The sequence below is a fragment of the Carcharhinus amblyrhynchos genome, chromosome 4, assembly GCF_965287045.1.
Source record: "Carcharhinus amblyrhynchos chromosome 4, sCarAmb.v2.hapA, whole genome shotgun sequence".
Lineage (NCBI taxonomy): Eukaryota > Metazoa > Chordata > Chondrichthyes > Carcharhiniformes > Carcharhinidae > Carcharhinus > Carcharhinus amblyrhynchos.
The window spans coordinates 46,329,534-46,345,359 of NC_137327.1; the positions used below are offsets into that span (position 1 = coordinate 46,329,534).

General features: G+C 45.7%; 1 protein-coding gene across 1 annotated transcript; it reads right to left on the reverse strand.

Moving 5' to 3' along the window:
- Positions 1-4,458: 4,458 nt before the first annotated feature.
- On the reverse strand, positions 4,459-11,165 carry agrp (agouti related neuropeptide). The gene is made up of 3 exons (XM_080188124.1): positions 10,997-11,165; positions 9,765-9,850; positions 4,459-4,657 (listed from the first exon to the last, which is right to left on the reverse strand). The coding sequence occupies exons 1-3, from the start codon at positions 11,163-11,165 to the stop codon at positions 4,469-4,471; spliced, it is 444 nt and encodes a 147-aa protein (XP_080044250.1). The 3' UTR covers positions 4,459-4,468.
- Between the last annotated feature and the right edge of the window lie 4,661 nt (positions 11,166-15,826).

A 15,826-nucleotide genomic window follows, 5' to 3' on the forward strand; every position in this document is an offset into this window, starting at 1 on the left:
TGCTGGAACATTACTATTAGTGTGGAGACTATGAATGCTTTACAGGATGACTTGTATAATGAGGAGCCATTTTCATAATGCACATCCTCCAAAAGCATCAGATACCAGCGTGGCTGCAGGCAGCTTTAGAATGGGTGGCAGGAGGCAGGCATTGTGGCACATGTGGGCAGGACAGGTGATGGAGGCAGAGGCTGCTGTGGGAAATCCACACCAGAGGTCAGAGAATGGCTCCAGCTGTGTGTACTTGGCTGGAGAGGCTGGCTCGGGGGCTCAACATAAAGCGAGTGCTTATGGAGTGGCAAGTAGAGATGTGTGGATACCTGTCAGCGTTTCCGGAGGTAATGGGTTCCCTTGATTGACATGAGCATGACAGGGTGTCAGAGACATGAGTGCATGGGTTCCTCCATTGACTGAGGGGCCCCCCGTCATGGAGAGTCACACGCAACAGTGCACTGAGAGGATGAGGAGCAGCAATGTGGCACGAGCAGATTGTATGCTGCATTCTGCAGCATCAGCCAGTCACATGCTGTGATGACATGTGGATACATGAATACACAAGCAGGCTTTCTCACACACCTGAGATGAGATGAGAGTGACTGCCCTCGATACCAAGGCAGCAATTGACTGAGTGTGGCATCAAGGAGACCTAGCAAAACTGGAGTCAATGGGAATTAGTGGGAAAACCCTCTGTTGGTTGTAGCCATGCCTGGCACAAAGGAAAATGGTTGTGGTTGTTGGAAATCAATCATCTCACTGGGACATCACTGCAGGAGTTCCTCAGTGATATAAGTCCAATCATCTTTTGCTGCTTCATCAATGGTCTTCCTTCCATCATAAGGTCAGAGGTGGAGATATTCACTGATGATTTCACAATGTTCAGCACCATTTGCAACTCCTCAGATACTGAAGCAGTCCATGTCCAACTGCAGCAAGACCTGGACAATATTCCAGGCTTGGGAAGATAAGTGGCATGTAACATTTATCTACACAAGTGCCAGGCAGTGACCATCTCCAATAAGAGTGAATGTAACCATCTTGCCTTGTCATCCAATGGCATTACCGTCATTGACTCCCCCACCATCAACATCCTCTGGGTTAGCATTGACCAGAAACTGAGCTGGACCAGCCATATAAATACTTTGGATACCAGAGCAGTTCAGAAGCTGGGAATCCTGTGGTGAATAACTCACCTCCTGATTCCTCAGAGCCTATCCAACATCTACAATGAATATTGAAGTGTATTGAACTACTCTCCACTTGCCCAGATGAGACCAGCCCCAACAAGCTCAACGCCATCCAGGACAAGGCAACCAGGTTGATTGGAACCCCACCTACCACCTTAAACATTAATTCCCTCCACCACAGACAAACAATGGCAGTGGTGTATACCATCTACAAGATGCACTGCAGGAACTCACCAAGGTTCCTTCCAGCACCTTCCAAACCAGTGATCTCTACCACTTGGAAGGACAAGGACACATGGGAACACCGCCATCTGCAAGTTTCCCTCCAAATCACTCACCATCCTGATTTAGAAATATATCAGCTTATCAGCTGATTGGTCAAAATCCTGGAACTGCCTCACTAACAGCACTGTGGGTGTACCTACACCACATGGACTGCAGTGGTTCAATAAGGTAACTCACCACCACCTTCTGAAAGGTGAGTCAGAATGGGCAATAAATGCTGGTCCGGTCAATGACATCCTGTGAACTAGTCATTTTTAAAAGCCTGATAGGTGTAAATATGCAGATGGGCTGGCAGAGAGCTGGCGTGGGATGGGATGATGTCAGCGGTGCCACTACTCAATTGAGCCCATCTTCCAAAGCACCCCCCCCGCCACTTTCTCCCCTTGGAGGCACATCCCCATACCCGAGGCTTCCACACACAAATGCAGCTGGCACTGCCTGTCATAGTGCCCTCCAGCACACAATGGTGCCAAGGAAGGGTACCCCAGATGCCTCAGTCAATGGAAACACCTTTCATCAGTGCACCTCCCCATCTACCCCCATCCCAGGAGAAGCACTGTGTCAGAGCTCTTACTAGAGAGTGAGGAATTGGCAGCAGCATTGTAACACTGACCCCTGGCTGTATTATTGTTAAATACATCCACTTCAATGTGTCTAAAATGACTGTGTTTGAAAACTAGATTTCCCCACATCTTTTATTCGGGGAATCTGACCTCTGAGCTGCCTGTGTGAGGTCTGAGAGTGCCACATAGCTACACATAGCTTTATGTGTCCACAGGAGATTTGATGCATCCTGATCAGTAAACCACATCAGATCTGATGTTGGGCTCTGGTTAAGAGGCCGCTATCTTTAAACTGGCAGTCTCGCTCGTCGTGTTCAGGAGAAGGTTTCCTGGATCAATGCATCCTGGTCTTCCCTGCTATTCTGGTCAATGTGAATTCAATATTTGGGTGGTTTTGACTGATTTCCAGCTGGTCCTTATCAAAAGCATTTGACTGAGGGATACATTCTTCCCCCTGGTCCTCCTCCAGATCTATCCTGTCTGGATAACTGACTGATGCAGAGCACAGTGGACCGCAACAATGGAGGAAATCTTTCAGGTGGAAAATTGTGGGGCATTGCTAGATTGGTCAATGCACCAGAACCCCTTCACTAAGAGGCTGATACGCTTGGTCAATTTTGATGTGGCAACAATTATCCCTCTGCTGTGGCTCAATTGTGAGGTTTCACACTTGGGTTAATAGATTGCCCTTTACTGGATACCCCTCATACACCAGGAGCCAACCACATATGTGGTGAACTGAACAGCCATGCATTAGGATGAATGAATCAGGACAGCTGCCAGGAAACCCTGAAAGAAGCACTTACTATGGTCGCAGATGCGCTGAAGGTTTATTGAATGGAAAACCTTCCTGTTGATGAATGCCCCAGACTGAGCCTCAGGCTTTGATAGTCTATGAGTGCCAGCAATCACACTTGTACCTGAGGAAATCCGGCCACGTGTTTTTCACATAGAGGGTGGTGGGTGTCTGGAATGAGCTGCCGGAAGTAGTAGTCGAAGTGGATACAATTTTGTCTTTTAGACAGCAATTAGTTACATGGGTAAGATTTGTGTAGAGGGATATGGACCAAATGCAGGCAATTGGGAATAGCTTAATGTTTGAAAACATGGCGTGGACAAGTTGGGCTGAAAGGCCTGTTTCCACGCTGTAAACCTCTATGATTCTCTGATTCTATTGATTCTGACTTGGGTCACTGTCTGTGTGGAGTTTGCATGTTCTTCCAGGTCAGCATAGGTTTCCTCCCACAGTTCAAAGGTGTGCACGTTAGGTGGATTGGTCATGTTAAATTGCTCCTTAGTGTCCCAAGATTTATAGGTTAAGTGGATTAGCAGGGTAAAGGTGCGGGGTTACCAGGATAGGGCGGGGTGGGGGGTGCACTGAGATAAGAAGCTGAGTTGGTGCAGACTTGATTGACTGAATGGTCTCCTTCTGTACTGTAGGGATTCTATTAGCTTCGAACATTTGAACCACAGTAAGAGGATTGTAAAAGATTACAGATTATAAATTGGTTTCACTTTGAGGTATTTCTACTTAATTAACTAATTGCGCTATGCTTTAAGCTAACTTAAGCTAATTTGGCCACATCAGCTTGGAATTCTGGGTTTAGCCTAGAATCTTAGTTACATTCTCTGAAAATACAATGTAAGATAAACAAGCTTCTCAGAAGGTAAACAGCAGTGTTTCATGGCCACAGATGCTAATTGTTTTGCAGCTACAGACTGATGTACGCAGCTCTTCAAAAAACACAGATAACCAAAAAGCTACATTGTTAATCACAGTTATGTCTTCAGTTCAATTGCTGTTTGAATGCTGTACAAGCTTTGGAGGCAAGATCTCTCTCTCTTTCTCACCAGTAAAATTAATCTCTTTTGCTTTCTGTAAAATGCTAATAAAGGAGTTCCCACTTTGAACCAATTGTGCCTACCTCTATTCTAAAGGAATGAATGGATCATACAGTAAGAAATTAAGGACTTGACATTATGGTATTATCTTATAAATACTAAATGCCTTCATGTGAAATTCATCTGCCGATTTATGTTTTAAAAAAGCCATTTAATCAAACCTTCCATTAAAATAGTACAGAAAAGAATTTCATTCAATGTCTTAGGCATCTCTGTACTATTACCCTGCAAGGTAACAAAGCTTGAGATTGATGTTGTCTTGTGACAATTTGTTGTGATCTTTTCTTGACCACACTTGAAAAATGTAGCTTTAAATCTTCCCCCAAATGGTTACAAAGTTCCACAATGTCTATTTGTCTCAGATAAAAAATCTTTGTGGGATGGCCAAAAACAATTGCTTTTTTCTCTCTGAAACATATGTCGTAAGTTTATTTCAATTGTAACATACAAGGTACACACAAAAAACAAATAGCATTAACTTTGTGCATATGCTCTTTACAGAAACATATTCGAGCAGACAGGATTAGTACAAAACTAAGTCTTGCCCTGGTGGCAGCTGTTGCCAATTTTCCTGCAGTAACAAATGGCATTAAAAAACCTGCAGTAGCAAATTGCACACGGGTCACAACAAGGCAGTGTATGTCCAAAACAGGATTCCAAGTGGCGGACACATCTCCTAGGTGAACGCTCTGACCTGTCTATCTCCAGGGCACTGGGCATTACCTATAGGATTACATTTAAAGATAAGGAAAAGCACAGTTACGTTCCATTTCTTCACATTGCAACAATTAATGAACAATTGAATTTAATAACTTTAAACAATATACCGATGCACAACCATATTCAGGATCTGACAAGAACATTTGGTGCATCTCGTCCACCAATAATAAAGCACACAGTTCACTACTTATATCTCTAAAATTTTATTAAAAATCTGACTGCATCCACTTAGTGATGTTAAATCAACATTGACAGTCTCCCAGGACAGATCTATCAAATATTTATCACTCTCTATGGCTTTTCTTTAAAATATCTGTTCTGTTCACTCGCTTCCCTGCTCCTGAATGCTAGTGCTATAACTATTTATCCCAGAATTCACCTTGCCAATACCTTTCTCTCGCTCGCTCCATGTAATGTCCTTATTGTTTGAGGGCAAGTGGTGGGGAAGGAGGAGAACCTCCTCGTGAACCTGCTCCTGGGCCTGGCCAAAATTGACATCAACAAGTCCAGGCAGTGGATGATTGAGGGGGTCTTCTGACCTGACTGTCTGCCCCCTACCATGGCCTGGTGTCCCTGGAGAGGGAGCATGCTGGGTGCACAGGCACCATTGAAGCCTTCTGTGCACATTTCGCACCACAGGGACTGGAGTGCCTTATTAACCCTGTTAATCACATTTTGGGTTAAATTCCATTTGTGATTGGTTTTAGTCTTGGGCTGTTCCCCTTTAAGGGGCTGCCCTTCCTGTTTTGTCCCTCAGTTTATTTAATTTAGTTCAATTAAAAGAGTTGGGACAAGTCAAGGAGGCAATAAATACCTTTAAGGATTTTAAATACCACGTGTCAGGATTTTTCTCAATGCAAAATTGGGATAAAATGCATTTAATTCTGGGAATTTTGAAATGATATCCAGTTTCTCAAATTTTGTTTTGGAAAAGGCATCAGACAAAAGGTGGATCGTACGCTCAATGGAAGTGTTTTCCTCATAAATAAATATTAGAAAAGGCTGGAAATACTCAGCAGATCAGGCAGCATCTGTGGAGAGAAACAGAGGATGGGATTTTCCCATTCCCCCAGCTGCGGCAATCATAGCAGTTGGGACAGAAAATTTGGCAGACCATTTAAAGGTACGTTGACCTTCGACAGATATTTCCTCTCCTGGAGCACCCTTGGCCAGTAAATCCCACCCAGAATTAATGTTCCGACTTGACAATGACCCTTAATCGTAGCAGGTTTCCAACATCTGCAGTATTATGCTTTTGGATTAAATAAATGCCACCTATTTTATGCTGTTCAAACTTATGGATCAATCACTCATCCTGTACTGTATTAAAAACCTGTGGCTTTCACCACCTAAGAGGACAGGTGCAGCTTGCATATGGGAACAGCATCACCTCTAATCTCTCCTTCCAGACCACATACCACCTCAATCTGGATGTATGACGCCTTTCTTACATCATTTAAAACTGAGATGAGGAGGAACTCAAAATGAGGAATAAAAAAAAAGTATAAGGGGATATGGGGAACAGGTAGGGAGGTGAACTCAAGACCAGGGAGAGGTCAGCCATGATCTAATTGAATGGTGGGGCAGGCTTAAAGGGCTGAGATTGCCAACTTCTACTCCTAAAATTCCTTTTTTCCTACCATCACTGGGTTTAAATCCTGGAGTTGTGTCTTTAACAGAAGTGTGGTGCACATTTGCCACATGGGGTACTGCGGTTCAAGAAGAAGGCTCACCACCACATTTTCAAGGATAACAAAGTGTCGGCAATAAAATACCAGCCTTGTTGGTGACACTCATATTCTAAGAATGATTTCAGTGTAAAAAAAATCTTCACACTGTCTTTGTAATCTATCACTGATTCAGAACATCTACATTTGAAGTGTAGGTTCCTTGTTGTCCTTATTCCTTGCACTATTGCCTTGGGTTCCTTTCTAAATCCTTCACTATGTGTTTAAAACCATCCAGCTCCTGAATACCTGACTGCAGGACATTCAGCCCACACTTGTCTAACATGTTAGTTACCATATGAAACATAGCCACTCCAGTTCCCTTATCAATCTAATCAATCCATCTCCTTTCATTGCCAGTATTTAAGTTTGATTTTAAAAAACAACAATTATGTGGAATATCTCAGCGTGATCCTTCAGAAAGATTGTTTCCTCATTGATCAGACACATCCCATTTAAATCAACCTCCCCTTCACTAATATGAAGCTAGAGAGAATATGAAAATACTCAGCTGAAAGTTGGGAAACAATTGTTTTTGCAGCAAATGGCACAGCTTAGAGAGAATTTTTTTGTATTAGAGGAATACAATATTTAAAAATCACAATGGATGCTGTTGTGGAGACAAGGGGATTTTAAAAAAATGAAGAACAAGAAAGACTTGCATATAAAAAGGTAAAAGATAAAGTTGTCATAGTGCCAGATGACCACAGCTTGCTCTGCCTTTTGAGGGGAGAGCTGACTGGTGGTGATTTAACCTGAGGGTCAGCACACCTCAGGCGAGGGGCAGGCTTGAGAAGGTGGGGCTTTCATGAATAGCCTCAACCCGTATAGGTATTGAATCCACACTGGCATCACTCTGCACCACCAACCAGCCAACCAGCCTACCAACCACCCAAAGTCTCAAAGCATTTAACAGCCAACTGTGTACTTTTTTGATGGTTAATGGTTTCTGTTATCTGGCAAATGTGGCAGCTATTTTGCACACTGCAAATTCTCACAGACTGCAAAGTGATAATGACCCAGATAGTAACAGCAAAATACCGCAGATGCAGCTGGGAAACCCAGCAGTATCTGTGGGGACAGAAAGATTTCAAGTCAAATATGAGGCTTCTTCAAAATCCCGATAAACTGCTTTTCTGTTCTCGATTGAAGATATTGGTTGGGATTTCCGGGATAACTCCTCCACTGTCTTTCCAAATAATGCAATGGGAATTTTGTTGACATTTAGTCAAGCAGATAGATGGAGCCTCAGTCTAAAATCTCATCTCCCCCTCAGCACTGAGTTGGGGTGTTGGCCCTTGATTTTTGTGTTTTAGCCCCAGAATGGGAGATGAACCCTGAACTTTGTGGCTCACAGGTGCAGGTGCTGTCAAATCAGCCTTGGCTGAAAAATTCAACTCAACAGAAGAATTTTACAACATCTCACTCGTACATTATTTCATACATTTGCATAAAATTTTAAAACACTGCAATTGGTTATTAAAAGTCTAAACTTATCTGTAAAAAAATTGAAGCACAGCGATGTGCTCTCTCTTTCTCCCCATCACCATCCCCTCTCCCCCACCCTCCCCACCACCATCCCCTCTCCCCCACTCTCCCCACCACCATCCCCTCTCCCCCTCTCTCCCCACCACCATCCCCTCTCCCCCACCCTCCCCACCACCATCCCCTCTCCCCCACCCTCCCCACCACCATCCCCTCTCCCCCTCTCTCCCCACCACCATCCCCTCTCCCCCACGCTCCCCACCACCATCCCCTCTCCCCCTCTCTCCCCATCACCATCCCCTCTCCCCCACGCTCCCCACCACCATCCCCTCTCCCCACGCTCCCCACCACCATCCCCTCTCCCCCTCTCTCCCCATCACCATCCCCTCTCCCCCACGCTCCCCACCACCATCCCCTCTCCCCCACTCTCCCCACCACCATCCCCTCTCCCCACTCTCCCCACCACCATCCCCTCTCCCCCACGCTCCCCACCACCATCCCCCCTCCCCCTCTCTCCCCACCACCATCCCCTCTCCCCCACTCTCCCCACCACCATCCCCTCTCCCCCACTCTCCCCACCACCATCCCCTCTCCCCCACGCTCCCCACCACCATCCCCTCTCCCCCTCTCTCCCCATCACCATCCCCTCTCCCCCACGCTCCCCACCACCATCCCCTCTCCCCCACTCTCCCCACCACCATCCCCTCTCCCCCACTCTCCCCACCACCATCCCCTCTCCCCCACTCTCCCCACCACCATCCCCTCTCCCCACTCTCCCCACCACCATCCCCTCTCCCCCACCCTCCCCACCACCATCCCCTCTCCCCCTCTCTCCCCACCACCATCCCCTCTCCCCCTCTCTCCCCACCACCATCCCCTCTCCCCCACGCTCCCCACCACCATCCCCTCTCCCCCTCTCTCCCCATCACCATCCCCTCTCCCCCACCCTCCCCACCACCATCCCCTCTCCCCCACCCTCCCCACCACCATCCCCTCTCCCCCACCCTCCCCACCACCATCCCCTCTCCCCCACTCTCCCCACCACCATCCCCTCTCCCCCACGCTCCCCACCACCATCCCCTCTCCCCCACGCTCCCCACCACCATCCCCTCTCCCCCACGCTCCCCATCACCATCCCCTCTCCCCCACGCTCCCCACCACCATCCCCTCGCCCACACGCTCCCCACCACCATCCCCTCTCCCCCACTCTCCCCACCACCATCCCCTCTCCCCCACTCTCCCCACCATCATCCCCTCTCCCCCACTCTCCCCACCACCATCCCCTCTCCCCCTCTCTCCCCGCCACCATCCCCTCTCCCCCGCGCTCCCCACCACCATCCCCTCTCCCCCACGCTCCCCACCACCATCCCCTCTCCCCCACTCTCCCCACCACCATCCCCTCTCCCCCACGCTCCCCACCACCATCCCCTCTCCCCCACTCTCCCCACCACCATCCCCTCTCCCCCACTCTCCCCACCACCATCCCCTCTCCCCCACTCTCCCCACCACCATCCCCTCTCCCCCACTCTCCCCATCACCATCCCCTCTCCCCCTCTCTCCCCACCACCATCCCCTCTCCCCCCACTCTCCCGATCACCATCCCCTCCCTCCCACTCTCTCCACCACCATCCCCTCTCCCCCACTCTCCCCACCACCATCCCCTCTCCCCCACTCTCCCCACCACCATCCCCTCTCCCCCACTCTCCCCATCACCATCCCCTCTCCCCCACGCTCCCCACCACCATCCCCTCTCCCCAACTCTCCCCATCACCATCCCCTCTCCCCCACGCTCCCCACCACCATCCCCTCCCTCCCACTCTCCCCACCACCATCCCCTCTCCCCCACTCTCCCCACCACTATCTACTTTGCTTTGTTGCCTTGTGAAAATTGCAGCTACCTCAGGATCCAGCATGATGTTCTCTGACATACGATCGTCCTTAACTAAGTCCACTGCTCCGTCCAGTGCAGGCTGTGCCAGTGGACCTGGAGTACAGAATCACAACATTAAACATCATTTGTAGAATGGCTTGTATAGTATCAGATTATTATGAAATATCAAATTTTGATTTGATCCAAGTCTTACTAAAAATGGAGACGCTTAGAAATCAACATTTTTTTTAAGTTGAAAGGATATATTATTGTTGAAAATAATGAGTTCAAAGAATCAAAAAGAATATTGTGGAGGGCAGATAAAGTTTATTTTATTATTGTCACAAGTAGGCTTACATTTACACTGCAATGAAGCTATTGTGAAAATCCCGTCGTCGTCACACTCCAGTGTCCATTCAGGTACACTGAGGGAGAATTTATCTGGCCAATGCACCTAACCAGCCCATCTTTTAGACTATGAGGGGAAACCAGAACACCCAGAGGAAACTTATGCCGACACTGGGAGAACATGCAAACGCTGCACAGGCAGTGACCCAAGCTGGGAATTGAATATGGGCCCCTGGCATTGACAGGCAGCAGTGCTAACCACTGTGCCACCATGCCACCAGGAAAGGTGAGAAAGCACCAAACAGCACTCTGAGAGAAGCAAGAGAAAACCAATAGAATCAAAGAGAGAGTCCTGACAAAAACAGAGTAGCTGGAGGGAACAGGACAAATAACATTCCACTGCGACCAACATGGAAGGTCCACCAACTGATGAGTTAAAGATTAGTTGTTAGAGATTATTTACATACTTTTTGAAAAGTCAGTCCTTTTCTTTTTCATTCAGCATTACACAAGGGTGCCCTAAATGGGAATAACAGTGATATTTATTTTTAGACACAAATCTACTAGATTCAGGAACAGAGAAGAAGTGTTCCAAGGCTGCAGTACAGATAAGCTATATGTAGCTATTTAGAACAGAATTCAACTGTGTAGCTCCCCAAACAGTGAGAAGGTCTGATTTCTAAACACAAAGTTGTATCCTCACTCCTGGTTTAAGACAATCCTTTTTAATGCCATTGAAAATCAATTTTGCGGAACGGGTACTGTGCTCCATTGGAATCATGTGCCCATTTATTCTGGGTTCTTGACAGTACAAAAACTCTGCCACTCTGACAGTCGAGTGTGGGCTAAACTCAGTGGCGGATGTTTACTTACCTGGCTCCAGAGTTTGACAGGAATTGTTAAAGCACATACCTGTGGCAGACAGGAGGGTCTTGACTCTGCTCAGGAGAGTGAGGTCAGTGTATGGAGCCCCATCCGGCATCACAACAGTGTCCAGCTCATTCTCTGCAGTCCTGCTCAATCCAGAAGTGAAAACAATGTGAACGAGGCTCCAGTACAACAGCAGCACCGCGTTCAACATGATACCTAGGAGGCAAAGGCAGACTGTTCAGATGGAGTAAACCATGCAAGTTCTAACCACAAGCATTGGTACACAATGTACAGCATAATAAAAATGATTTATCTTTCAAAAATATATAAGGCGTTTGCTAAGATTTGACTTAAAATCCACTCTGAATAAATAATCTTTAGTTACCAGAAGCGTACTGATAAGAATGAAAAGGCACTTTTTGTCTGACCCACTGTTTGTTGAGAGGTGTTTCTGTTTTGGATGCTGTGTACAGAGCATTGGCTTTATATACACTAGATGCATCCGCAGTCACACTGATGCTAGCACGAAAGGAGGAGGAGGGGCATTTGTATTTACTTCACTCAAGGTTTCTGTCAAATTTAATCATTCAGGTTATTGGTGACAACCTTGACTCAGTGGTAGCTCTGTGCCTCCCAGTCAGAGTGTGGCTGGTGCAAGCTTCACGCCAGAGACACAACCCAGGTTTGACACTCCAATACAAAACTGAGGGAGTGCTACACAGTCGGAGGCACCATTTCTCCAAAGCCCTGCCTGCCCTCTGGGTAGTGTAAAAGGACCCAGTGGCACTATGGTACTATATGACAAGAATACCAGCACTCGCTGGTGCTTAAACTAATCTATCCTTTAATCAATCTCACTAAAACTGAAAATAGGAAAATGAGAATTCATGCATTTTGGCTGGAAGAAAAAGCCTGTCTTTTTCTCTGTTTGGCTGTATGGTTCCACATTCTATTTGTCTTGCTGATCTTTGCCAAACACCATCAATGTCTGTCAGTACTTTGTGTTGTTTTTCAACATTATCCTCTGGTATTTTGGGACCATTCAGAAATTACTTCTCACAGGGGCAAGGTTCAATACAGATACGCGGGGGACGTTTTTTACACAGAGGTTGGTGGATGCCTGGAATGCATTACCAAGCAAGGTGATTGAGGCAGACACACTAGAATCATTTAAGATTTATCTAGATAGCCACATGAACAGACTGGGAATAGAGGGATACGAACGGATGGTCTAGTTAGGAACACATGATCGGTGCAGGCTTGGAGGGCCGAAGGGCCTGTTCCTGTGTTGTATTGTTTTTTGTACTTACGACACCCATTTGTCTTTAACTTGAAGTCTATTTCTCTGCTCATTATTTTTAACTTTTCTAAACAGGACCTGTTTCACATTTTTGTCCTTGTCTCTTAACTTGGCACTTTCTTCTGAAACGTTTTCCAATCCAACTCCCTGGTTTGGGCCTTCTTTTTTGTTTTGGGATCTTCTCCCTGCCCTCTCCCTGTGTCCTGCTTCCTGTGACACCTTCTCTTGAATGGCACACCTGTTCAGGTCAACTGACCTCCAGTTTCACACCATTTCATTCCTTCTCCACGTGTACAGGCTAGGTTCCCTGCCTGAAGAAATAAAAAGTCAAACTGTGCATGTACACTGAGCCATTTTCCTGAGCTAAAGATGTCAGGGAAATGAATAGTGCATGTTTGGCCATTTCCAGACTGGCACAAGCATAAAAGTCCTAAGGCCCTCTGGGAATTATAGTTCCTGGCCTGATAATACCTCACTTCAAGTGAAGACAAGTTCCTTAAAGATTGAAAAGATTAATAGTCACACAAGTTTAAAAATCACACGGGTTGAGAAACAAAGGTCTTCATACAAGAGCCTTCACAGACAAACACCAAGACCTTCAGTCTGCTAAAGCACATAAATCAGACATCTGTAACTAGAAAATGGGAGTGATCCACAGAAACGAGCCATACTATGAAGTTTTCGTGCTGATTTGATATTATAATGAAGCAAGCGAAAAGGGATGGTGATTGGTTTATGCTAATTACTTGTAATCGATTTTTAAAATTTTAATTGTCGTTGTATCTTGGAATACGTCACTCTGGCTAGCTACAGGGATGTGAACCGTAGCTTCCCAGCATCCTTGCTATAGCTTGTATTAAAACAGCTGTTTAAGAGAACTATGTGACTTGTCTGGTTACTCAAAGGGTAAAGTAATGATCAATTAAAAGGCTGGCAACAAAGCCCACAACAAGGATCATCACATTCCAGCCCTACAAAGCTCTCAAATATCTGTGCTCATCTCATTCTGGCCTCCTGAACATACCTAGTTTAAATTTTGTCACCAGTGGCAGCCATGCTTTGAGCTGCCTAGGCCCTAAGATTTGGCATTCTCTTCCTTAATGTCATTGGCTCTCCTTCCTCCTTTAAAATGTTCCTTAACACCTACCTCTTTGACCAAGCCTTTAGAACTTCACCCTAATATTGCCCCATATGGTTTGGAGTCCAACTGTGCTTTGTAACATTCTGTGAAGTGCCTTCATATATTTAATTACATTAAAGGCGCTGTAAAAGGACAAGTTGTTGTTGCTGTGTTGCAGCAATTCACATCTAATCCATCCAATCAGATGATCAGCGTTACATGTCCATTGCCAGGTTGTTGTTTAAAAATCCCCTTTTGCTTCATGTTATTCTAATGAATATGGGGTACTTCACTATTGTCACACAAATGACAGCAATTACACAGACTACTTTATCTGCAATGACTAATGGCAGAACAAATGCACTTTATGGAATTGGAAGACAAATACAATTTTAAAGTCAATAGAATGAAAGGTTGGAAAGGTCAATGTACACCTGCTTCCTGAACCACTCCACGAAAATCAAAATGTTGAAATTGAAAATGATCAGAAATCCATTTCAAACTGAAAAGGGAGTTTGTTTTCTCTGGCATGTGACCGAGGCAATTATTTTTTTCTGCTCAATATGGATATGTGAGTTGGTGTTTAATGAGAGAGGACTGGAAAGGTACTTTGTTGTTATCATAAAACATAATTTTGAAACCCATTAAGCCAAACGTTGAGAGTCTGGTACATCTATTAATATATATTTTACCTGTATGATTGATTTCCCTTTAACACAGCAAGTGTACAATGTGCTTGATGTCAGCAGTAAACATCAGCATGATACCATCTACATTTGGGACCATTTTCGCTGATTTTGATGTACAATGTTTGACTATTGCTGTCCACTCCCTTACCAAAATTCAAAAATAGGCATCAGATTAAAGACAGCTTCCAATTTAACCTAACTGTGTGAAAAGATTTATATTTTGTGTCCTTGCCAGGACCTGTATGCTAGAGGAGTGATACTTAACTCATAATGTTCTCTTGTTTCTTGACAGAGTCTCCCCCTACCAAGATAGCCACAGGAAGCCTGGCACATGGTGGACTGATGGAAAATCCTTGTCAGGAATGAGTACAACGAGGATCAACTGTGTGGCCTTGCCAGACTATGTAAGTAGACACTGAGTCCTGTTAAAGTGGGAAGCCAACTAGTGAATGTGAGGAAGGTGCCTTGGAGAGTGAAGAATTTCCTTTGTGCATAACTGCTTGTTTGTTGTTGACTTTGGACTGTATGAAAACCCTGATGTGATTGAACTTTGGCCTGTCACTCTGGTAAACTGACCCTCTTAGCCTGTGTTTTGACCTTGCCTCTGCCTTGCCCTCTTGAAGAACTGTGGCTGTTATATACTGTGTTGAGTTTTCCCACGAAGATGAATTAATTGCCTATGTTTAAGTAGGGATGTGTTATGTGTAAAGTTAGGCTCAGAGAAGAGATAGGTGTTTATTTCCTCTTTTTTCTGTCTTTGCTGTGTATCTGCCAGCCTTGAAATAAATATTTTGGTATTTGGACAACAGTGTGAGCTACTGAACTGAGTGAATTCCACCCTGCCCATCACGATCTCCAACCCCTTGCAACACTACAATATGCAGAGAGGTGAGCAATATTTAACAATATATATATAGATGGTATTCAGAATGCAGGGCCCCAATATTTCATGCTGATGGGCTTTTACTGTGCAAAATTCTGTTTCTCAGACAGGCCCCTGGCAGATTGGCAAACCCTGCTCCCACCAATAGTCAGGTCTTGTCAAGAGCAAGTGTAGCAGTTCCTGTGGGCATCTGTTTTTGTGATTTTAGCTGCCACCACAGGATTGCTGGAGATGATTGCCTGTTTTGGTTGCACTAAAGGATCGTGGGTCTGAGTTAGCCCTTACCTAAAGTCGGATGTTCCTTGGCAGGAGGTCGGCATGTGCTGAGCCTTGAATAATGAGTTTTAACTTCTTCTTCCTTTGGTAGATCTGAGGAAATTAAAATGTAGAAGCTAATATTGGATGAACATTATGTCTTCAAGTGGAAGTATATTATCTGTGTGCTGTTTCACAGGGACAGCACATGGCAATAACATGTGCTGCCAAACTCACCATTCCAAGAACAAGAGCTGGTTGCCTCCCCACAACCAAGGAACATTTTCCATGTAGAGATTGAGGGATTGGGATTAGGGAAGTCTCTTTCTGTTACGGCACGGTAGTACAGTGGTTAGCACTGCTGCTTCACAGCTCCAGGGACCTGGGTTCGATTCCCAGCTCAGGTCACTGTCTGTGTGGAGTTTGTACATTCTCCTCGTGTCTGCGTGGGTTTCCTCCAGGTGCTCCGGTTTCCTTCCACAGTCCAAAGATGTGTGGGTTAGGTTGATTGGCCACGCTAAAATTGCCCCTTAATGTCCTGGTATGTGTAGGTTAGAAGGATTGGTGGGTAAATGTATAGGGATGTGGGGGTAGGGCCTGGGTAGGATTGTGGTCAGTGTAGACT